The 24,095-nt window shown below is 44.2% G+C and overlaps 3 protein-coding genes across 3 annotated transcripts in view; 1 reads left to right on the top strand and 2 right to left on the bottom strand.

Moving 5' to 3' along the window:
• LOC310861270 (metabotropic glutamate receptor 7-like) overlaps nt 1-2,584 on the bottom strand; it is a gene marked incomplete at both ends in the record, with an annotated part of 128,553 nt that extends 125,969 nt beyond the window's left edge. Inside the window, one exon of the mRNA XM_083768668.1 lies at nt 1,910-2,584. Coding sequence (XP_083624794.1) covers nt 1,910-2,584 — 675 coding nt within the window. The remainder of the gene's footprint in view (nt 1-1,909) is intronic.
• LOC310861189 (chemerin-like receptor 1) overlaps nt 1-24,095 on the bottom strand; it is a 173,355-nt gene extending 149,260 nt beyond the window's left edge. The window contains exon 1 of the mRNA XM_083768539.1: nt 23,890-24,095. The gene's annotated coding sequence lies outside the window, so the exon portion shown is untranslated. The remainder of the gene's footprint in view (nt 1-23,889) is intronic.
• Nucleotides 8,123-15,724, top strand: LOC310861402 (fMet-Leu-Phe receptor-like). Its single transcript, XM_083768828.1, has 4 exons — nt 8,123-8,213; nt 9,624-9,920; nt 12,090-12,461; nt 13,100-15,724. The coding sequence occupies exons 2-4, from the start codon at nt 9,663-9,665 to the stop codon at nt 13,550-13,552; spliced, it is 1,083 nt and encodes a 360-aa protein (XP_083624954.1). The 5' UTR covers nt 8,123-8,213; nt 9,624-9,662; the 3' UTR covers nt 13,553-15,724.

Raw genomic sequence — 24,095 nt, 5'->3', positions numbered from 1 at the left:
TATTGCTCTTGTATTGCTATTGGAGACACTGGGGGACACTGGGGAACACTGGGGAGGCACTGCAGGGGCACTGGGGAGACACTGGGGAGGCACTGGGGGGACACTGGGGAGGCACTGGGGAGACATGGGGAGGAACTGGGGGGACACTGGGGAGGCACTGGGGAGACATGGGGAGGCACTGGGAAGGCACTGGGAAGACACTGGGAAGGCACTGGGGAGACACTGGGGAGGCACTGGGGGGGCACTGGGGAGGCACTGGGGAGGCACTGGGGGGCATTGGGAAGACACTGGGGAGGCACTGGGGAGACATGGGGAGGCACTGGGGAGACACTGGGAAGGCACTGGGGAGGCACTGGGGAGGCACTGGGGAGGCACTGGGGAGGCACTGGGTAGGCACTGGGGAGGCACTGGGGAGGCACTGGGGGGACACTGGGGGGACACTGGGGGGACACTGGGGAGGCACTGGGGGGCATTGGGAAGACACTGGGGAGGCACTGGGGAGACACTGGGGAGGCACTGGGGGGGCACTGGGGAGACACTGGGGAGGCACTGGGGAGGCACTGGGGAGGCATTGGGAAGACACTGGGGAGGCACTGGGGAGACACTGGGGAGGCACTGGGGAGACTGGGGAGGCACTGGGCAGACACTGGGGAGGCACTGGGGAGACACTGGGGAGGCACTGGGCAGACACTGGGGAGGCACTGGGGAGAAACTGCAGCCACTGGGGAGACATTGGGGAGGCAGTGGGGGGGGACACTGGGGAGCCACTGGGGAGGCACTTGGCGGAAACTGGGCAGACACTGGGGTGGCACTGGGGGAGGCACTGGGGAGGTACTGGACATTTCATATCACACACACTATGATTCACTATCCCCCTCACTATGCCCCTTGGCATGGCGCAATTTATTTCAAGCATGGCGCAGCGCCATGCCAACAACATTGTGCAGGAAACCCTGACATGTTTGGGTGATCACCTTATCACCTAAAACTAGAGTATGAATAGGCCTTGACTACCCAGAATGGTGATTTGCACTCCATTGCAGTCCATTAGGTTACTTTCATCCAACAACTCAATTAAATCATTAGTTAGAGGAGCGGAGAGGATCCCACGGAAATGAATCCAACATCAATTGGCATACAAAAGCATCAGCCCCCTCCCCTCACTCCCCCCAGCCCCCAACAATAAAAATGTGATGTAACCATTTACAAGAGTAACAGACAGTCGCTCCGTCAAGCAGCAAGCAGTGTTTTACAGATGTTTCAGGGAGCTGTCCTTTCAGCACCACTATATATGCATGCAACAGTCTCTCTCTCTCTCGAAAATAACTAATCTACAAGCATGCAGTCACGGACGGAGGCGACACATAATTATCAGCAGCTTGCAGATCTGTTCATTTCGGCAAGCGACACAAGTTTGCCGTTAATTTAACTCTCACAACAACCACTATATATATATTCTCCTAACAGTAGGACAGAGGATCTCAATATGATTGTATGCATGTCTTTAAATGTCTTGATAACTGAACACCCTAGGCTGGACCACAACGGAAACAAGTCCCCTATAGGGCATGTAGTGTTATCATTTGAACAATCATTGAAAATCACGCACGGCCAAACACGCATACAAACACACAGCATGCACACACGCACAGCCAAACACAGCACGCACACACACAGCCAAACACACACACACACACACACACACACAACACGCACTCACATCCAAACCCAGCACGCACATGTAACAACCGGGATTCAAACCCGGGTCTTCCTCACGTGGAAAGCCAACATCTTAATATGACTCTGGGGAGATATTGGACTTTTGAGGCCATCAGGCTGAGAGCGCCCCACCCACCCACCCACCCACACACCTACACACCCACACACACACACACACACACACACACACCTGAAACAGTCTGAGGATGTTGGCCACCATGATGGACACGGAGCTCTGCGACGCTCCGATCACGCCCACCACCTTCTCGGGCTTCAGGAACAGCGGCGGCTCTCCGTTGGTGCAGCGCACGTCCGTCGTGTCCTTGGCGATCAGCGCCTGCACCAGCGTCAGCGACTGCTCCAGCGCGTACGTGTCCCGCGAGCACGTGTCCAGCACGCGCGCGCCCAGCGTGATGTTGGGCAGCAGCGCGTCGTCCATGTTGATCTGGTCCAGAGCGTACATCATGGCCTCCAGGCGGTGGACGCCCGTGGACGCCTTGATGTCCCCGCAAGGGGGGGAGGTCCCCCCCGACGACGAACCCCCACCGCCGCGGGCGTGCACAGGGAACAGCCCCCCCAGGGTCAGCTGACCCTCCACGCGGATGGAGTGGGGGGGCGTGTAGGAGGAGGGCGTGTAGGAGGAGGACGAGTCCTGCGCCCGCGCAGAGTCTACTACGAGCACCGCCAGAACTACCAGCACTACTACGGTTCTCCTGCACAGCCAGAGCCCTGCAGGGGTCCAGGCAGAGCTAGGAGGAGGCTGATGGGGACCCCCGAAGCACGGAGGGGTCCACAGAGAACTAGGGGGAGGCTGATGGGGAGACATGGTGGTGCCTGGGGGTGTCCGGGGACCACTAGGAGACATGGTGGTGCCTGGGGGGGTCCGGGGACCTCTAGGAGACAGGGTGGTGCCTGGGGGGGTCCGGGGACCGCTAGGAGACATGGTGGTGCCTGGGGGGGTTCGGGGACCACTAGGAGACAGGGTGGTGCCTGGGGGAGTCCGGGGACCGCTAGGAGACATGGTGGTGGGGTCTGCGCTCACCAACTGGATCGGATGAATTGAGTATGAAAGACCCCAATGGAACAAAACAAGCCATACAACGCTTTCTTGGGTTATAAATCCTCTTAGCAGAGCTTGTATTGAACTGTACTTTCCTGTACGTTGTCCTGCAAACTGTTAATAAAGTATTCAATCAGTCAATGGTGGGGTCTGAACACACTGGAACCGATGAATTGAGCATGAAAGACCTCAATGGAAACAACAAGCCATATAGGTTTGCTTGGGTCTTAAATGGATCGCTGGCTAATAAGACAAATATGCCTTAATACATTAGAATTGGCTTCTATCATTTAAATCTAGATTTAAAACACTTTAAATATTGTATTTATTTTAGAAATAGGTAGGCTAATCTTTCACTCAATAGTAACAACTTCCGTCGCAGGTTGATGATGTCATATGCCCATGGAATGTCTAGCCCTATGGAATGTATGGAATGCTAATAAAAAAACAACGTAATACTTCCTAAGGACATTATGAGCATCAAAGCTAAATGTTTAAATACTTTTTAGCATGTGCATTCCATATATTGTTGATAAAGCTAGACATTCCATAAAGCTAGACATTCCATGGGCATATGACATCATCAACCTGCGACGGAAGCAGTCCCTATGGAGTGAAGGATTATAAAATAAAGTGTCAATGTCAAGGTGTTTTTATTTTTTGAGGGGCGCTAGCCCCTCCTATGCCCAGCTTTGTGGGTCTGTGTGAACACAAACGTTGGCTGATGATTGGCTGATCGCCCCATAGCGATGATTTGATTGGCTGAGCAAAGTGCATATTGAACATAAAAGTGAAGGCAGAAAAGTGAAGGTGCCAAAAGTTATTGGCCGGAATGACATTTGTGATGATTTGATTGGCAGTTTTGTTGTCCAGGAACCAAATGTGATGATGATAATAAGAGCAACCCTTTTTCTTTTTAGTTATATTGGGCAATTATAATATTAAGGCCTATTTTTCTTATTAGCCTTTTAAATCCTTTTAGCAGACCTTGAATTGAACTGTACTTGGGTTTTTTTTCCTGCAAACTGTTAGTAGCCTATTCAATCAATTGAGTGGGAAGTTTTAGGATAGACAATTTAAGAGTCAAAACTACAGGCAAGAAAAATGGAAAAGTTGTGATAGTATTAATACGAACCCATTTATGTTCTTGAATCCCACCGATTTTAGTAATTCAACAAGCTGGGGCTAAAAATAATAAAACAGAAACACAATCCATCCATCCGACTGTTCCGACAAAACTGCGTCCAGGCAGCATATGAATCGCTTTAATTCCAAACAGGAGCGTCCACGGTCCATCCCATCCGTCCGTCGCTTGTTGAATAGAATAAGACTCCAAAACATCCACGTCGATCCCCGCCGTGGGGAGAAGAGAAGGAGGCGACGTTTCAATCCATTTGTCAGGAAGAAAAACCGTCAATAAACAAATGTTTAACTAGAGAGAGAGAGAGAACAGTCACAGCAGTAGGCTACTGCAGCATGCCAGGTGTGTGTCGCGTTTTATGTTGTCCAAGAACCCGAACTACTATCACCCTCCTCCTCAGCTGCTTCATATTGTCTCAACAACACAGAGCAGGACAATGTGTAGCTTATAGGATGAAGTCCAGGACTGTAATAATAATAATAATGGAGGTATACTTTCATCGTCAGAACTCGGTGGCATTCTTCTTCTGGTTAGAAGAAACTCAGTCTGTGGGAGCGCAGCGGCTGTGAATCCATCTCGCGCGCACACACACACAGCTCCTCCGTGGATGTTGATAGTGTAACAGCAGCCAAAATGCCACTATGCAGTCGAGGCGACCGACTGAACGCTAAGTATCATAGTTAGTATGAGATAATGTGCGTCCACGCTGCAAATCATTAACAATTAAAGCAGCGCCGCTCCTCTCCTCTCTGCAACATATATAGCCACCAACGTGACTCCCTGTTCGGCCAGAGGAATTCACAATAGAGGGTATGCGCATGCTTAAAGTGAATGTCACATCGAGTGGCAAAGTGAGTTTAACGTTGTTTAATGCAATCAGATAGGACTTTTCTGTTTGGACGTATGGGCTGTCAAGGCCTGGAAGTAGTTCAGGCATTAACCATAACGTCCGGGTTTGATGATGATGTCACGCGCTTACCCGTCAGATGAGATGAGGACTTTTTGTTTTGTTCTTCTGAGGCGAGAGACAGTGAGACACCATCCATTCAACGTGGAGGGGACTTCATCATGACAGAGAATTTCTCCTGCAGCGATCAATGATGATGATGATAATGATGATGGTCAAAAAATATAGTGAATAGAACTCAGGCGAAGAAAATGGAAAGAAATAGAAATAGCTCATCTACTGCGATAGACCTGCATGGTCGATATAGTAGCTTACCTATTGTGTGTGTGTGTGTGTGTGTGTGTGTGTGTGTGTGTGTGTGTGTGTGTGTGTGTGTGTGTGTGTGTGTGTGTGTGTTTTGGTGAAATATCCCAAGCAGTCTAAAAATGATCCATGTAGAATCAAGCAGTGGTTTTTCTGCTGCACAGTAGAATCCGTTCTGCTAAGTATAAAGTGTGTGTGTGTGTGTGTGTGTGTGTGTGTGTGTCTCTCTCTCTCTCTCTCTCTCTCTCTCTCTCTCTCTCTCTCTCTCTCTCTCTCTCTCTCTCTCTCTCTCTCTCTCTCTAATTCAACAGGCTTTATTGACATGACATGTTACAAGTGTTGCCAAAGCACAATTACAATAATGACAAACAATAAACAACATAATATCAATGAAATACGTTAAAGAATGGTGGTGCAGGAAATAAAACATGGCATACTACTGTAGCTATATGTGTGTCGGTTGTCCCTTTTCTATGACAGGAATTGACATATTTTGCAGCCAAAATTGCATGTTATTTCTGTTCCCCCAGAAGGAGTGGTAATTTCTCCCTTTCTGTCATACAATTCTGGGCAATTTGTATACAATTTTGGAAAGAACTCCTCCCTAACCTCCGTAAAGTTGGCACCCCATTATTATTCCCCAAATGTGTTGTTTTCATAATTTGTGCTGGTATAATCTTTTAGTTATTTGAAGTTATATGTTTCCTACTGTCTACATTGTCCTAGTCTGGTGTACTGGCGCCCCCTCTTGGCCATACCCCAAAATGGCCACATGCCTAATTGTTGATTTCAACAATTAGAGCACAAAAAGCACTAAAGAATGACACCATTTAGTTCAATTTGGAGTAAAAACTATTGGGGGTGTAAGGCTCTGCAAACTTAGAACTTGGAATATCTAAAAAATCATACAAATTATAAAGAATTACACCATTTCCATGGGGAATAATGGGGTGCCAAGCTCACAATGGCCCCTTTTCCACCGGTTGGTTCCCAGTGGGATCCTATAAACAATTTAATATAGGGTATAGTTTGCCCACCAATTTTGGAGCTCTGGCTCATGGACTAAAAACCAAAAAGAACTGAACAGGTTCCCATTGGGAACCAACCAGTGGAAAAGGGGTCAATGTGTCGCGATATGATGCATTGTGAGCTTGTAGAGCTGTTTTCACAAGATTTGTAAGATTTATATTGCAGTATTGATATTTTTACTTTAAGTACTTTTCCTACCACTGCATGTTAGTTAGAAAGGATGCTGCTCGCTAAGGTCATGTCAAAGATGGTTTATGTATGAAGATGGGCCAACTTCATTGGAGCCACTAGACGCGAAATGGTACACAAAGCCTACAAATGGTCGACTAAATCTACAGTTGATTTAGTCGAACAAAATGTGTTTAGGCGGGCCTTGATACCGGCCTTGATACTGTCGTAATGATATTTTTCAGCATGCAACCAAGTGTATGTGCTCAAGAGGGGGCAAAAAAAAGACGTGCAGAAAAAATGTAAAAAGCATGTTTGTCAAGGAAGCGTTACATTAAAGACATAGACACAAGACTTATTGACTTATTTTCATTGTGGTCCTTTTAGTCTGTCAACAAACAACGTCGACGGGAGACTCCATCAGTAACGAGGCCCCTTGGTTTATACCGATGCTGGGTTCCTATTGGTTTACCTGTACTTGTCTTACTCCTATAGTGTAGCCTAGTGGAGGCACTACACTGTCTCTCTGAATTTTATGAATGTTAACTCACACACATGAAACTATAATCTCCCACACTCGTTAGCACAGGATGCATGCACGCAGGCACGCACACACGCACGCATGCACAGGGGTCATGTTGGGGTCATGTTCACGCATGCGCGGCCCGCGTACACACACACACACACACACAGACCAAGAAAGCGAGAAAACAAAAGGGAGAGATTCACTGGGGATTTTTTTCTTAATTTCTTCCTCCCCCTCACATCTGGTGTGTGGGGCTCCAGGAGGGGCTCCTGTGGACCTTTTGGGACTCCATCACTTCCTGGGTTGGTTCTGGTGAACAGTTACACAGCAGCAGTGGTGGTGGGAAAAGTGTACTCGCATGTCATCATGTATGGAGAAAAATAGCAAATCTACAATGTAGGCTTTTGCTGAGTGTGTGTTTTGTAATCATACTATAATTAACCGAATGTCTGAGTGTGTGTCTGTGTGTGTGTGTGTGTGTGTGTGTGTGTGTGTGTGTGTGTGTGTGTGTGTGTGTGTGTGTGTGTGTCCGTGTGTCTGTCAGAAACAGTGCCGTAACTCCTTACTGCCTGCACCAATCACTCCCACTTTTCACACAGGCATTGACCATATGCATTTGACACATTAATGATTATTAATTAATTTATTAGTCAATTACAAACGCACCCGGCGCAGTACCCTACACGGCCACAAGGGGGGGGCAAATATCTCACAACGGGTAAGGACTAGTAATAATAATAATCAAAATTTACAAAGTAACTAGTAACTAAAGATTTTAAAATGATTATAGTGGAGTGTAAAGTACAACATTTGCCTCTGAGATGTAGAAGTAAAAGTAGCAGTATTGAAAACTGGAAATGGAAATCAATATATTACTAAATAGGTATAAGCAGTACTTGAGTAAATGCAGGCCTGTGCATAGTGTGTGTGTGTGTATGGGGGGGGGGGGGGGGGGTTAAATCAAACCACATGTTTTCCTCCCACGCTCAGTCTCTTCAGACGTCTGTTTAGACAAGGTATTTAATTTATTTATATATTTTACCCCTCTCTTTTCTCTCTTTTAACTTAGTCTGCCATTGATAATTGTTTCTGTTAATGTGTTTGTAATCCATTCATGTGTTCTGTTTTTAATATATATTTTTTTGTCTGACGATGCTCTCTCTGAACTCTTAACGTGTCATCATTGATGTTGTCTCCTCTTCTCTCGACGTCTTTGGATCGACTCCTGTTGTTAATTATATAGAGGTTTGGGATTTGTCCCACCCTCGATAGAGCGCCGGCCGGACTCTCAAACACACACAGGCATTGAGCAGGACATTCAGTTCTCTGCTTGACATCAGCCTTGACCACGCTGAGAGAGGTGAGCTGTTTTTACTTTTTAACATGCACTTAGGTCAGTATATCAAGGATCAATTTAACAGCAAATTATTGTATTTATTATTTACACGGCTTTGTTGAATGCTTGATTCTGATTGGTCAATCGCTGAATTCAGCGGTGTGTTATTTCTTGATAATGACCGCTCCATGGGCCCCAGTAATACAATGGGGTGCTATAAAAAATAAAAAATAAACACACAGTCCTATATACATTTCAGCCATTTGAGAATAGCAGATCTACAAGCTCAGAGCTTGTACATCTGCTAGTGCTCATGCTGCAAGGGGAATCTACAGTCAATTGAGTTGGACGATGCACCACAGCCCGTGTCCCTTTCCTTGAAAACATTGTGTGCATACAGTCAGTGGTGTGCAGACATTTAGAGGGGCAGGTGCTCAAGTGAAAAAAGGTCACCTTGTGCAGCGCGTGGAACCGGCCGGTTGCCTTAATAGTGTGAGATTTTAGATTTTGGGGCATAAATAATATATTAGAAGCTTTTTTATCAAGAATTGATCAATGTCACCATGGTCCACATGCTGTACTGTACACTGTACTTTTCAGACGGGCACATTGGTAGTCCAGAGGGCAAAGGGCAGGTGCTCTAGCACCACCTAGTGTCCATCTGTGCACGCCCTTCCACATGTCTTTTTAATATAGGCCATGCTTAGCCCATTTAGGACTGAGACCAGGTTCTACAAATGTCTTCTAAATCCTCGCAGTTTTCTGAAACACCATGTTTCTATATCAGTGGTTTTCAAACTATTTCATGTCAAGGACCCCAAAAATGTACCCCCCCATCTGAAAATATGTTGCAAGCTGTTATGTTGCAATATGTTACAAGCTCGAAAATAGCAGTAAGTATAATCTAAGTCTCAAATGTAAATCGTTTCCGTTCCCCCAAAACAAAAATGGGTTTAATAAACCTTAAAGGTCCACTTCACCCCTTTTGCAACCAGATCTTATTTGAATGATGTTTGGGAGACAAGAAACACTTTCCTGGGGGTTTTTATGTGGGTAATATGTGTTTTTTTTTGTTTTATAGTTTTATTGTGTTTAAATTTTTATGATGTCATGGACATTATGGGAATTCTAGTCCAGGAAGGAAGTGAGCCCAGTGTCCATGACATCATGGACACTTTGAAACACTAAAATATCTAAAAACACACACATTACCACACACAAACCCCATGAAAGTGTTTCTTGTCTCCCAAACACAATTAAAATAAGATCTGGTTGCAAAAGGGTGGCCCAATGCAGAATGAATAAAAACGAGGGAGAATCATCAAATATTATGTATATAATATTACAATACTGTCTTCACTTACAGAAATATTATTAGGCCACCGTTTTTTACAGAAAGTAGAAAAATCACGTTTCTTTGTTTTGTCATTTCAGATCTCTCACCACCACCACAACATCATCAACATCAACGCGATGGATCTGTCTGGTCTCAACAGCTTAGAGGAGGAAGACTCCAGAGAAGAGTACCAGCTCAGACTGTTCCGTTCCCTGGACATCATGTGCTTCGTGGTCTACGGCCTGGTCTTTGTGGTGGGCATGTTGGGGAACGGCGTGGTGGTCTGGGCCACGGCCTTCAAGCTGAAGAGGACCGCCAGCACAGTGTGGTTCCTCAACCTGGCGGTGTCTGACCTCCTGTTCGCTGCCACCCTGCCGCTGTCCATCATGCACCAGGTATAATAGAACAGGGGTTCCCCCCAGGTACCCCTTGGGGGGAATCATTTTTTTAACCAAGAAGGTGAACTCGAATCTTTGCTTCTGGGGGGGGGGGGGGGGTCTCATCTCATTTGATTTTCCTCCATGTATTTCTCTCTCTCACAACGTTAAAGTTACACTTATTTCCTGTTACTAACCTGGGATAAAATGTGCAGCATTGGGAGGTAAATGGGAGCCACTTCATTGCGAAGTGTCGTGTATTGACATTAAGTATCTGGATACAATATTGCACATATTTAGGTAAAGTACTCTATGCTCACTGGCCATAGAGAGAGCTTTAGGGAGACAATCACGCACACACAATAGGTCCCCACAGCTGGATTCGATTAACTCACATGTATATTAAGGAGGGCAACAATCAGTCAACAGCACCCCCAATTTATAAACACACACACACACACACACACACACACACACACACACACACACACACAGGCCATACAGTACAGCACACGCACAGCGCCCACACAATCCCAGCCACACACTGACAATACCGTCTGGCAGTGATTTTGGGTGGCGGGGCTATAAGACATCCATTATACTATATGCTACTATAGTAGCAACCTGCAGCAATAGCATCATATTCCAGATATCAAAGTACAGCAATGACACTACTACAGGCCTATACTTTGTTACAGCAAGTGCTCCACAACAACAGAAGTGCATGCCCACAACAAACACTCCACTGAACATTGTTTGTATTTGTACAGATAGCTGCTCTTATAGGCCTACTGTCATTAATAATGACAGTACGCACACACACAAGCGCCGAGACGAATCAAACACATTCACACACACACACGCACGTGCGCGCAACTGGCACAAATGGCACCGACCAAAATTGAATAAATATGCAAGCAACTTGCAAGGCACACACACACATGCACGCACACGGCACCGAAACAACATTATGTTTCTTAACTTTGTGAGATGAATGAAGCAGACCACAATACCTTTCTGTGGGTCCGGTGTGCGGTCAGCTGTCTGCCCCAAGGAAGAATTTCAAACTCACAAAACGTATTTTGTCTCCTTTCCTTTTGTTATCCTAAATGGACTATATGCTCCCAGTCTTAACTTCATTTTCCCCTCCACAGACACGGGACAAAACGGATTATAAAGTAAATAATAAACTTATTTCATTAATCATAATCATCTTTCACATCATAAACAACCACAAACGAGCAGGTGCTGTGATTGGTCAATAGCCAATGACCTCACGGTCTGAGGCGGGCATTAGGGCTGAGCACAGCCCACTATTGGCTCTGGGGCTGAGAGATTTTAGCCCCAATGGCAAGTAACCAAGCAGGCGTGTCTTGGCAGCTGTCAATCATTCAACGCAATGAAAGCCAATGGAAGCCTTTTGGCCTGTAAGAAATCAGCCCATTTTGACCCATTTTGTGTTTTTCTTGTAACTATTTGATGCTGTTGCTGCTTTAGATTATACCAGAATATAAAAGTATCTTTTCTAAAACATTTTAATAATACTTTCTCATCTTTACTCCATAGGATAGGGGGGGCTGAGCCCCCCTTGCCCATTGATACGAGCCACCCAGTGATAACATAGTTAAGCACAGACACATCATTTGAAGGGAATCATCCCTCACTTACCATTATACAAGTACGCCCCCGAACATCACACGACACACGCACGTTTCACACTCACGCAAAGACCACTATAGAATTTCCCTAATATGTACAATTCTGAGCCAACGCAGACTGGTGATTGGAAGGTAGCATATGTTTGAATGCACACACCAGTGGGGTCAAACACACATTGATATATACATTTCTCGTACATACAGTAGACACTCATGGTAATTCTCCATATAAGTACTGTAGTATGGTTGAAGAAAGGAACCCTGCTTTCATATGACATGAACAAACAAAAATTAAAAAAAAATCCAATGGCAGCCCCTCAGTCAAATTTAGTCACTGACTCTCACACAGTCGGTATGTTTGAAATAGTTTTGCGCGACTCGGCTGTCTGTGAGGAGTTTTCCATGGAAGAACAGGTCATAACAGGCCCCTTGCAGAGGGTTACAACTTACAAGTTTCATCTACTAATACATTCAATTTATTAATACCACAATGATTTGCTATATGATTTAGTTTGTTCCCACCACACAGGCGTTGGACTACCACTGGCCTCTGGGCAGGGTCATGTGCAAGGTGTACTTCACCCTGGACTCTCTGACCATGTTCGCCAGCGTCTACCTTCTGGTGGTCATCAGCGTCGACAGGTGTGTTTCCGTGGCGTGGCCATCATCGGCGTGGGTCCAGATGAACCGGTGTGGTGCTTGGAGAAGGAAGGCGTCTTGCGTGAGCGCGGCGGTGGTCTGGGCGCTGGCCGCGGTCCTCAGCTCGCCTCTGTTCTTCACCTTGGACACTCCGTCCAGCCGCTACGGGGAGAAGTTGGAGAACACCACCAAATGCACCGTCGTCTTCTCCAACTCCTCATCGCTCTTCTCTGACGACTACTACGAACCCTCCCCCTCCGTGGTTTGTAATGGAAAATATGTATAATATTCCAAAGATGAAGAATTTACAAAGTTTTATTGAGAGATCATGATCAAAACAGAACATACTGGTGTGTTAGGCAGAGGCAAAGAGACAACCAGGTGCTCACCGAAGTAAAAACAAATGTTAAAAAGGTGCACCTGTATCAGTCGGGATAAGTTAATAAGACATCAAATAAAAAAGGAGATCAAAGCTTAAAAAGAGGATACTTTATAAATCCAACATGTTTCGACCTATACCGGTCTTCATCAGGGTTGATACTGGTGTGCTAGTCTAGACCAGTTCTCACTCCATGTCCTCACATGAGCCAAACGGCCCCCTGGGCTCAGGCCTTCCCCCAACCCCCTTCTCAGACCGTCCTTATAGTCCACTCTCTTAACAGAGATCCTAGTAAATGGTCATGTAAGGATATATTCTAAAGATAAGGGTGACACACAAATAGTTACACAATTACACATTTGCTGACAGAGTGATTTTAAGCATGGAGCAAGTCAGGTCAGCTGTTAGGTTGAGTTAGGATTGGCACATTGCTGCTGTGAAAAGTGGCTGACTAGCATTGAATGAGATTTATCGACAAATTCAGAATAGGTACATTTATACATCAAAAACATCTATTACAGGTTCGGCTGAACGACCGGGCCCTGGACGTCCTGGACGTCACCTACAACTTCCTGGGGTTCGTGGTGCCTCTCGTCGTCATCGTCTCCTGTTACGCCGTCATTCTCTGGAGGAGGAGGAATGGCGGCTCACCGGCAGCTGGTCGGCCCTTCAGCGTCAGGGCGGCCGTCACAGCCTCCTTCTTCCTGTGCTTTGCTCCCTATCACGTCCAGTCGTTCTTCGACACAGCGCCCGCAGAGGAAGGCGGGTTTGACACATTCTACGCGGTCTGGTGGAATGTGGCCAGCTGCCTGTTGGCTCTGTACCACTGCCTCAACCCGCTGCTGTACACCATCGTGCGGCGGGACCTCCGGAATAAAGAGTCCGTTCTGGAGGTGCTGGAGAGCGCCTTCGCCGAAGAGGAGGAGCCTCGATCCGAGCCGTCCGCAGATCTTCCCCTTTCTGATAAAGAATAGGTCTCCATCCATCTTCAACCGCTTATCCGTAGTCAGGTCGTGGGGGCAACCAGAGAGCTCCAGACTTCTCCTCTCCAGAGAAACATTAGTTACTTCATTCTGGGTAATCCCGAGCAGGTTTTGGAAATATAATTCAATAGGTCTGTGATATTAATCCATATTCATTCTATTAGTAATTATTTGTATGTCCCCTGTAGTAATGTGCTGACAGGATGTAATTAATAATCAATATGGAATATGGATTATTAAATATATTAGGCCTTCTAATAGATAGCATCCCCCCATGGCCTATTTTTTTGAGGGGCGCTAACCCCTCCTATAAACGGCTATAGTGTTTAATGTTTGTGTTGTCTGAACCTAGGGGTCCTTGAGGGAGTCCCAGCTAAATGATACAGTTAGGAAATAAAATAGACCCTTGTGTGTCTGTAACTCAGAGATTGTACAAATGGAACCAAATGGAGTTAAATTAACTTTGATTTTACAATATATATTGGGGCCCCAGAGATAGAAATGTCATTAAATAGGGGACCATAGCCTAATTCAGGTCAAACCAGGGGACCTAGAAATAGAAATAGTTGAAAATCACTGCTAGAGTCATGAACATCTTCTCTTATGGGGTCCTTGACATATATTTCCAAATGGGGGGTCCGCACCGCAGGGATAATGAGTGTCAATTTGGGGGTCCTTGACATGAAAAGGTTTGTGAACCACTGATTTACACTGGCTACGTTTACATGAGCAGTTAAATCCCCTTTTCATTCCGAATATAATTTCAATCCAATTAAACGTTGTTATGTAAACACCTACAAAAATTTACATCCGAATGAAAATGCTCGATGCGATCTAAAAACCATTCCGATGTCACTGGCCGGATTACTCCGATGTTCAATGCATTTGAAAGAAAATTGGACTCATGTATACACTAATTCGGATGTAAGTTCATTCTGGTCTTTCTGAGCATGCTCCAAGGCGCTCATATCCAAGGCGCGCCGAGGAGTTTGCACATAGAGCGCGTTATTTCGTTCCTTTTTTCAGATCCGAAATCCACAAAAAAACGTGGAGCAGCAGCAGATGACGATAACCCTGATCTGTGTGTATGTGTGTGTGTGTGTGTGTGTGTGTGTGTGTGTGTGTGTGTTCAACGGTCTCTCTCTCTCTCAAAAATAACGAGCGACCCGATACAATAATAATCAGTGTTGCGTTCCCTGGCCGTGCTGTAGATAATAAAGTACAAATAAAAATGAGATGATCACCTTCCCAGTGGAGAAGCGGAGCCGCAGCGGGTGGGGAAAAAAAGACTGCGGAATGAAATGATGGGATTTCAAAGTATCGTCTTTCGTCTGACTCTGTAATATGTTTGTATTGTTGAGACAGTCACAATGAATGAACTGCCTATATTTTATGTGTCCAACAGATGGCGTAGTTTCACGTGAATTAACATGTATCATGTCTTCTATCACTTCTCCATATAAACACTAATTCGGAATGACCATTTCCCATGTAAACTCGCGGCAAAAAACATTACATCGGATGTATTTTATTCTGAAGTATTTATTCGGAATGATCACCCTTCATGTAAACGTAGCCATTGTCTCGGGAATCTACCATATGATGTACTAAAATCATTTAACAATCCAAACACACACGTCAACACAAGGTGAACAGCAGCACATCATCAGCACTTTATGGCACCATTATTTACTGCCTTTACTGCATATTAATGAACATAATTATTGCATGAATGTAATGACTCAAATCCTGACAAATGTGGACAGACATCATATTGTTCTACCAGTAACCTATGAGCTGGAGAGAATAATACAAGATTATAAAAAGAAAAATGAAATTCCATCATGTTGAATAGAAAATAAGATCCATACACAAGATGAAACAAAAATCCATTTCACAACAAACTATTGTTAATCAGTCATGTTGATATTGTCAGATTATGCGATTCTGCTTTAGTATCCTTGTCATCCTGGATTAGACTGAATGATCATATAAGTGTCTGTGTGTGACTAATTTATACTAACAGGCTCCCCCGTATGACTCCTCATGTGTCTTTTTAGATCACTTGTATTAACACAGCCTTTACCACAAATTGTACAAGAAAAGGGCTTTTTGCCTGTATGATTCATCATGTGTATTTTTAGATGAGCCTTCTGATTAAAGACTTTACCACAAACTGTACAAGAAAAGGGCTTTTCACCTGTATGACTTCTCATGTGTCTTTTAAGATCACTTGTGTGAGCAACGCCTTTACCACAAACTGTGCAAGAAAAGGGCTTTTCACCTGTATGAGTCAGCGTGTGTGTTCTAAGACTATGTTTCTTAACAAAACCTTTACAACAAACACTACAAGAAAAGGGCTTTTCCCCTTTGTGAATCATTGTGTGAGTCTTCAGCTCTTGCTTAAATCTAAACATTTTGTCACACTCTGTACAACTAAAAGGTTTATTCCCTGTGTGACCCCTTGTGGAGTGAGTTTGTTTAGATGATTTCAGGTCCTGGGACAGCATGCGCTGTCCTCCCACATTTTGTGTGTTTTGTGATTTCAGTGTGTTTAAAGCTCACTGATCTCCCCTAGTCTCCTCCCACTCATCACTGTCTTCAGTGATGTCAGATTCAGAACAGTGTGAAGAGAGGAGCTGCTCATCACTAGCTGGTTGTGATGTTCCACAGTCAGCTTGTGTTTTCATGTATTCAGTTGAGGTGCCGGCTACAGGCTCTGCTGTCCCTCTGTTTTCATCATCATCTTCACTTTTCACTGCTAATAATGTCAACGTTGACCCACCAGCCTCCTCTGGTCTTTGAAGTAGCTCCTCCTGCTCATCTTTAATGTGTGGAGGCTCTGGTTCCTCCTGGACCAGAATGGAGCTCCTCTCCTCTTCAGAGGAAACCTCCACTTCACACACAGGGAGGTGCAGGACGTCTAGGGAAAACACAGGGATGTGCAGGAAGTCTACGGAAAAGATACAGTGAAACTCTATAAAAGGTTTGAACTTGACATGATTTCAGTGAGTCCTCTGCAGCAGGCTAGTTAACACTGAAGTAGAATTAACTGCCAAGCTTCAGTTAATACTTTTACAACCCAACCATTGTCCGATTCATGGTAGTCAACATTGTCAATGCCTAAAACAATAAACGATTCATATCGCTTCATCTTTACACCCTCAGTACCGACCCATTTTCAATAAAATAAATAAAGACAGAGTGCTTTAAACGTACTGAGATCCAGGTTGTCTTGAGGTTCCTGTTTAAGGTTGTCTTCAGGTTCCTGTTTAAGGTTGTCTTCAGGTTCCTGTTTAAGGTGGTCAGGTTCCTGTTTAAAGGTATATTCAGTGATTTCACTTAAAGAACCTTAGGTTTCGTTTTTGGCTGTGGGACCCAGCCTTTCGTCCAATCAGGATAGAGAGTCAAAAACGAAACCTAAGGTTTTTTGACCCCCAGGGGTTAACTGGGGACAGGGAGGAACTCCTTATATGGCCAGCACACTCTATAGTAGGGAGGATTATCACAACAAAACAAAAAAATAAGTGATATTTGAATTAAGTGAAATCACTGAATATACCTTTAACCCATTCTGACCTGAGATCAGATTCATAACGAGGTTTCCGCTGGACACACACTGGTCTGATTAACCCATTCTGACCTGAGATCAGATTCTAAAAAATGTCAGTCGTTCTTCGGTTTTTCAAAAAATAGCAGACCTACAAGCTCGTAGCGCGCCACTCGGTGGCGCGCTATGAGCTTGTAGATCTGCTATTTTTTAATAGCTAAAGCATAACATGATGCCAACACCAAAATGGGTGCCCGGTCAGAATGGGTTAATAGAAACAGTGGTAGCTGGAGGACTGAGCTTCACCTGCAGACTGAACTCCACACACTGGTCTGGAATGAAGGACTACAATAAGGACATAAATAAGAATATAAAGGACCACTTCACCACTTTTTTTTTTAGATGTAATAAGCTTAGGCTTCAGTCTATACTTATTTTTCCAGACCATGACATTTTGTGATGATTTAAGAATGTTTTGTATGGAAAAAAACGAATAAACTAAACAAAACAATTGTTTTCCACTAATTTCTGTGTCTCATAGGAGGGCTGTGGGCAGTTCAGAAACACGTCCACCGTCGTTATTATCGTCAGAACGATGGCTTCCATTATCGCATTGCAACTTTTAACCCATTTAGGCCTGAGGGAGATTCTATAAACTCCTTCTAAAGCCTGACCTTTTTTGTTTTCTGAAAAACTTAAAATGTTTATATAGCAGCATCAATTATATATATATATATATATATATATATTTAAATACAGTACTTTGGGTTCCTGAAGGGGTAAAACACCAAAAAGGGTTCCCGCCGAGAATGGGTTGGAATAGCTTGGATTCCCTGTCAGACAGTGCAGTGTTGTAGAGGAGGTCTCTCCGAACGTGTGCATATGTCAGACCAGTTGATACATAGAACCGGTTTTTGTCAGCATCCACTATAGTCTGAAATGTGTTTATTTTAACAAAGAAACAATGTGTGTTGTAGAGCATCATTTAAATGCTTAATTTATAGCTTAATGTGCAAATTAATAGTTTTTCAATGGATTCAGTTTACTCTAGACGGGTACTCTTATGTTGAACAGTTTGTCCACCGGACGTCTTATATTTGCTACCTAATATTTGGCAGCGAGACACAGCGCTATCAGGCCACTATAGATGTGTTTTAAAGAAATGAAAAATGTTTCACACTTTTAGACCATATCCGTGGTTATTATATCACATTTGTGATTTTTTATATCAAAAGTGTCTAGGCTCACATCAATAAAAGCCAATAAAAATGAAGCTCACCCATTTGATTCCCATTGCTGCATCGTCCTCCAGACACAGGTGGTTTTGATTAGTCAACTACTCCGACTTTTTGATTGATTGATTGATATTAACAGTTTGCAGAATTACAGTACATTTCAAGCACAACTCAATACAAAAACTGTTAAACACCCTGAGCGCACAGGACGAAGTTCTTCTCCTTTTCAATTAGTAACGCCCAGCGCCCAGGACGAAGATTGATCAACAGGACGGAGATTATTGATATCAAAACCGATCACATTGCTCCACAGGCTGGGAGTGTCTGTTGTGCAACATCGAGTGGGATGTCATCGAAAATGTTCCCCCCCTGTTTAGCCGACGAGACCGAAAATCTTAAAACAGAGTTAATAACTCTTGATCTAAATCATTCCGTCCAATTCTAAGCAAAGATTATGTGTAACGCCAGGGCTCCACTGGGCGCGTCTGCGGCGCGTCTGCGTCGCGTCTGCGTCGCGTCTCCGTCAGCGTCGGGAATGTGCCCTTTTAATCAATGGAGGGTAGCTCCACTGCCCGCGTTGCGTCGCGTCTCCGTCACCATAAAATTGAACCGGTTCGTTTTTTGACGCACGCACGCGTGACGCACGCGTGACGCAACGCGCCCAGTGGAGCCCTGGCGTTAGACGGCCCACCGGGGTCCCGTCGCTAGTTGCGGTATGATTAATTGAGTGTTTTGAGGATACATCTCTAGCTCAGGGGTGCCCAAAAGGTGGATCGTGATCTACCAGTAGATCACAAAGCCTGTGTAGGTAGACCACATGACATGTCCCTATTATATATATAAAATCTGCCATTTGAATTAAGGTGACTTGTATGATTGACATCAAAAGGGCATGTCAGCTCAAACCCACAAAGCAATACTTTTTCAATAGTGTTGCGCACAAGCGTCAAAATTACAAAGTTATATACAAAAAAACCTACCAATTCCATTTCCCCATTCCATGTGTGTTTGTCTTATATGTAACGCCCCCTCAGGTACAGTTTAAACTATTTTCAGCAATGGAATGGTCATTTTGAAAGTAGCTCTCAATAAAAAAAATGTGTGGGCACCCCTGCAGCTGCTTCAGCCACATCCGGGATAACATCTGGTCCGTCGGTAAAAGTGCTCCGCTGCTATAAATCGCTGGGCGCTATGATTTCATGGATTAAATAACCCTGGGCGTTCCGGGTGTTAACTGTGGACAACACCATAGCGTTACACTTGTTTACAATAGGGTCCACCATTTTTCATTCATCAGAACATTTAGAGACGTACAAATATACACTTCTATATAGCCAAAAACAGGAAATCATCATAAAAGGAGGGGGAAAAGGGGGAAAAAACATATACAGTGAGGGGAAAAAGGGGGTGGGTGATTCAGACTTTACGGGGGCCAGTTTCTAATTGCAGTCGTCCGTAGGTGCCTTTGAGAGCGGCTTTGAAGGATTCAAGGGATTTGCATGTCTTAATGACTGTTGGTAGGGCGTTCCACATTTTGGTGGCATAAGAGCGAAATTAATTGAGTCCCTCGTTTGTGCCGAATCTGGGTTGCACATGGTTTGTTGAACTCCCTCTGGTGTTGTGGACTTCGTTGAAATTACGGAAGAATTTAGACAGGTACATGGGTATATTGGTGGTGTATCGAATCTTGTGGAACAGACCCATTGCAATACTGTACTGTCGTCAACCCTAAGCCATTCCAGCCTGTCAAAGTGGGCAGGGGTGAGGTGGAGTGAGGCCAAGTAGTAGCCTGACCAGTTTGTTTTGGGATGTCTGGAGCCTTGTTTTAAGTGCCTTTGAGGTGCTGTGGTACCAAGAGGTGCATGCATAGTCAAAGAAACCTTGTACGAGGGCTCCTGTTACAATTTACAATTTAGGCATTTAGCAGACGCTCTTAATCCAGAGCGACTTACATTTAAGCAAGAACAAAAGCATTGGAATACATCACAAAAAATCATTTATCATGAAACATGCGTAAGCTAAGAAAGTAACAGTGGAATATCTATATAATGAAACTATACATACACTATACATATAAACTATACATATTTACTACTATGCTATACATATGTACTATGGCGTGCTATGACTATATACAATACAATTATAGTGCTGTCTACATAACATGCTATAAGTCTGTGTCAAATGCTATCTAAGCCAACAGAAATGCTATCTAAGGGGTTAGGGCAGGGATATTCAATTGGCGGCCCGCGGGCCACATGCGGCCCGCGGAGCGCCCCCTTGTGGCCCCTGGAAGAATTTTGAAAAAAAAATATATATATATATATATATTTTTTTTTTTTTGAGAATAATAAGAGGGATAATAAAAGTTACAGGTATGGTGTGTGCGATATTAATTGTTTGATTACCATAATGACGGTAATCATTAAAGGACCACTTTTCAACCTATCTTCATATAATAGGTCCTCACTAATAATCATGATAAAATGACACGTTTTTTTCTACTCGGTCTGTGTCACATAGGAGGGCTGTGGGCAGTTCAGAAACCCACCCAACAGTGACATCAATGGAGAATCCAAGCTAATAGAAACTGCAGGCTTTCTAGTCCTGAAAAGTTGCAATGCGAAAATGGAAGCCATCATTCTCACAATAATAAACCCTGTTAGGGTCCATTTGGTTCCATTTGTACACAGTTACAGTTACAGACCCATAAGGGTCCATTTGGTTCCAAACCATCATTTCCCTGGGGACCCCCTGGAACTGCCTCCAGGACCCTGGGGGTCCCAGGACCCTGGGGGTCCCCGGACCCCGAACCCCACTTTGGGAATCACTGCTCTATGTAATCTGATCTTTATAGTCTGATAAACTATTCTCACGTAAATAAATCTTGTTTAAAAAACAATCTGCCTAACGATGATGTCACTGGTGGTCGTGGACGGGTTTCTGAACTGCCCACAGCAGAGTGAGTGTGTGTGTGTCTGTTTGTGTGTGTGTGTGTGTGTGTGTGTGTGTGTGTCCGTCCAGTCGTTAATGTCAAAGCAATGCTGTTTATGCACTGTCAAATAGGTCTAGGCCTACATCTATTCTAAGGTGGCATATACCTGTATAGACATATTATCCTGCTCATTACTGTGCGGAAATATACATAAATCTTCGTGTTTGAGCACAAAAAGCATTTTGAGAACCCACAAATTTCCGCGCTTCGCGCGCACACTGTGCGGCCCCCCACACACAATAATTCTACAGTTGTGGCCCCCGGCCTAATCTAATTGAATACCCCTGGGTTAGGGTAAGTGCTATGGGCCATGATGGAGTCTGAAAAGGTGGGTTTTCAGGCTACGGCGGAAGATTGGGAGTGATGCTGCAGTTAGGGTCTTCAAGGTGGTTTTGTCGACCAGTGAGGACAATTTACAATTTACAATTTAGGCATTTAGCAGACGCTCTTAATCCAGAGCGACTTACATTTAGGCAAGAACAAAAGCATGGGAATACATCACATAAAAGCATTTATCATGAAACATGCGTAAGCTAAGAAGGTAACAGTGGAATATCTATATGATGAAACTATACATACACTATACATAATAAACTATACATATTCACTACTATGCTATACATATGTACTATGGCGTGCTATGACTATATACAATACAATTATAGTGCTGTCTACATAACATGCTATAAGTCTAAGTCAAATGCTATCTAAGCCAACAGAAATTCTATCTAAGGGGTTAGGGTAAGTGCTATGGGCCATGATGGAGTCTGAAAAGGTGGGTTTTCAGGCTACGGCGGAAGATTGGGAGTGATGCTGCAGTTCTGACTGCAATGGGAAGTGCATTCCACAGTTTTGGAGCCAGAAGGGAGAAGAGTTTGGGACGTGTGGAGCGTTGTCCCGGCGTTTTTAGTGAGGGTACTTCCAGTTTCCCTGCGTTGGCTGATCTGAGTGCGCGGGAGGGTTTGTAGGGTTCAATCATACTTGTAAGATATGGGGGAGCCATACCTTTGGTTGCTTTGAATGCCAGCATCAGAGTTTTGTATTCTGTGCGGGCAGCGACCGGGAGCCAGTGGAGGGAGCGGAGCAGGGGGGAGACATGTGAGAATTTTGGCTGGTTGAAGACCAAGCGAGCTGCTGCATTTTGGATCAGCTGGAGAGGCTTAAGTGCACATGCTGGTAGGCCAGTAAGGAGGGAGGAGATCCTGTATAGGAATCTTGTTCTTTGGTTGACTTTTTTTGATTATGTTGGTGGCCATTTTATCACCGGAAAGATTTCCCTCCAGGATGGAACCTGGAGCCGTCTTTTGTCCAGTGTCCACTTTATAAAGTCCAAGCACTCCAGTGAATAGCATTGATCCATTTAGATAACTTTATTATTATTATAATTATTTAATTACTTATTTTTACACAGAAACATAATGTGTGTCTTATAGCGTCATTTAAATGCTTAATTTGTAGTTTTAATGTGCAAATGAAACTTTTTTTCAATACTCTAGAGGGTACTCTTATTTTGAAGAGATCGTCCACCGGAAGTCTTAAATTTGCTCACGATTTGCTCACTAGACAGTGCCTGGAACCCATAGACTGTAAGAAATATGGACAAAGCGTTCCCCGGGTCTAACATGAACGTAAAATGAAGCCTGTCAGTCCTTGAATTGTAAGTCGCCATCTTTCTAGATCCGTTTTGGCCCAGCTGGCCCATTGGCTGGCCCAGACAACGAGGCGGGACTTCCCCCCTTCTTCTTTGTTGGTTTTTATTTTGACTCGAGTGGGTGGGTTCATATACTGTAACGGTAGCCACGCCCCTCAGAACATGCGCGACTTAAGACTTTATGGTCATTCTTTTTATAAATGGGACCATAATTTTCCAAAAAGAATATTATGACATTAGAAATTAGACTTTAAACTAGTGACTGGAAGCAAAAAGTATTCATGACCATGTTTATTAAAGGTATATTCAGTGATTTCACTTAATTCAAATATCACTTATTTTTTTGTTTTGTTGTGATAATCCTCTCTACTATAGAGTATGCTGACCATATAAGGAGTTCCTCCCTGTCCCCAGTTAACCCCTGGGGGTCAAAAAACCTTAGGTTTCGTTTTTGGCTCTCTATCCTGATTGGATGAAAGGCTTAGGTCCCAGCCAAAAACGAAACCTAAGGTTTTTTGAGTGAAATCACTGAATATACCTTTAAGGTAATACAGTCTAGGTGAAGTTGGGCCCAAATACATGGACTTCTATGGGGCTATGGGTTTTTTGGGGCACAATGACAGCGCCACAACAGGCCATTATATGAACTTTCAGGAAATCCCGATGTCCTTGTGGCTTCACAAAATATCTGTCTGACTGCCCCCCTGCTGGAACCTGTAGGTAATTTCATCTTTTCGTGTGATAATATTGTCACCCACCCACTCTAACTGTCTCGATCTAGAGAAAAACAATATAGATTATAGAATATTCTATAAAAAATGTTTTGGCTCATCTGCAGCCAACAAGTTTCCTAGTCAGCTAGCTAAACTACTTGTAAATGCCCATGTGTTTACTAACCTGCTCTGTGTAGTCTGATGTGTGGCTGTACGTCCAGCAGTTTGTTCTGTTTCTCCAGCAGAGTTTCTAGTGTCTCCATCTCTCTCTGGAAAAGGTTGACCATGAACTCTCCCACCGCGCTGAGGTGCTCCAACACAAACACTCTGACATTAAGCGTCACACTACAAACAAACACCACGCTGTTTGTCCAAAACACACAATATCTC

This window comes from Protomyctophum parallelum, assembly GCF_964188405.1.
Source record: "Protomyctophum parallelum genome assembly, chromosome: 7".
In the NCBI taxonomy this organism is placed as follows: Eukaryota; Metazoa; Chordata; class Actinopteri; order Myctophiformes; family Myctophidae; genus Protomyctophum; species Protomyctophum parallelum.
Note: the sequence above shows the minus strand (reverse complement) of the source record. Positions and strands in the feature narration are given on the sequence as shown.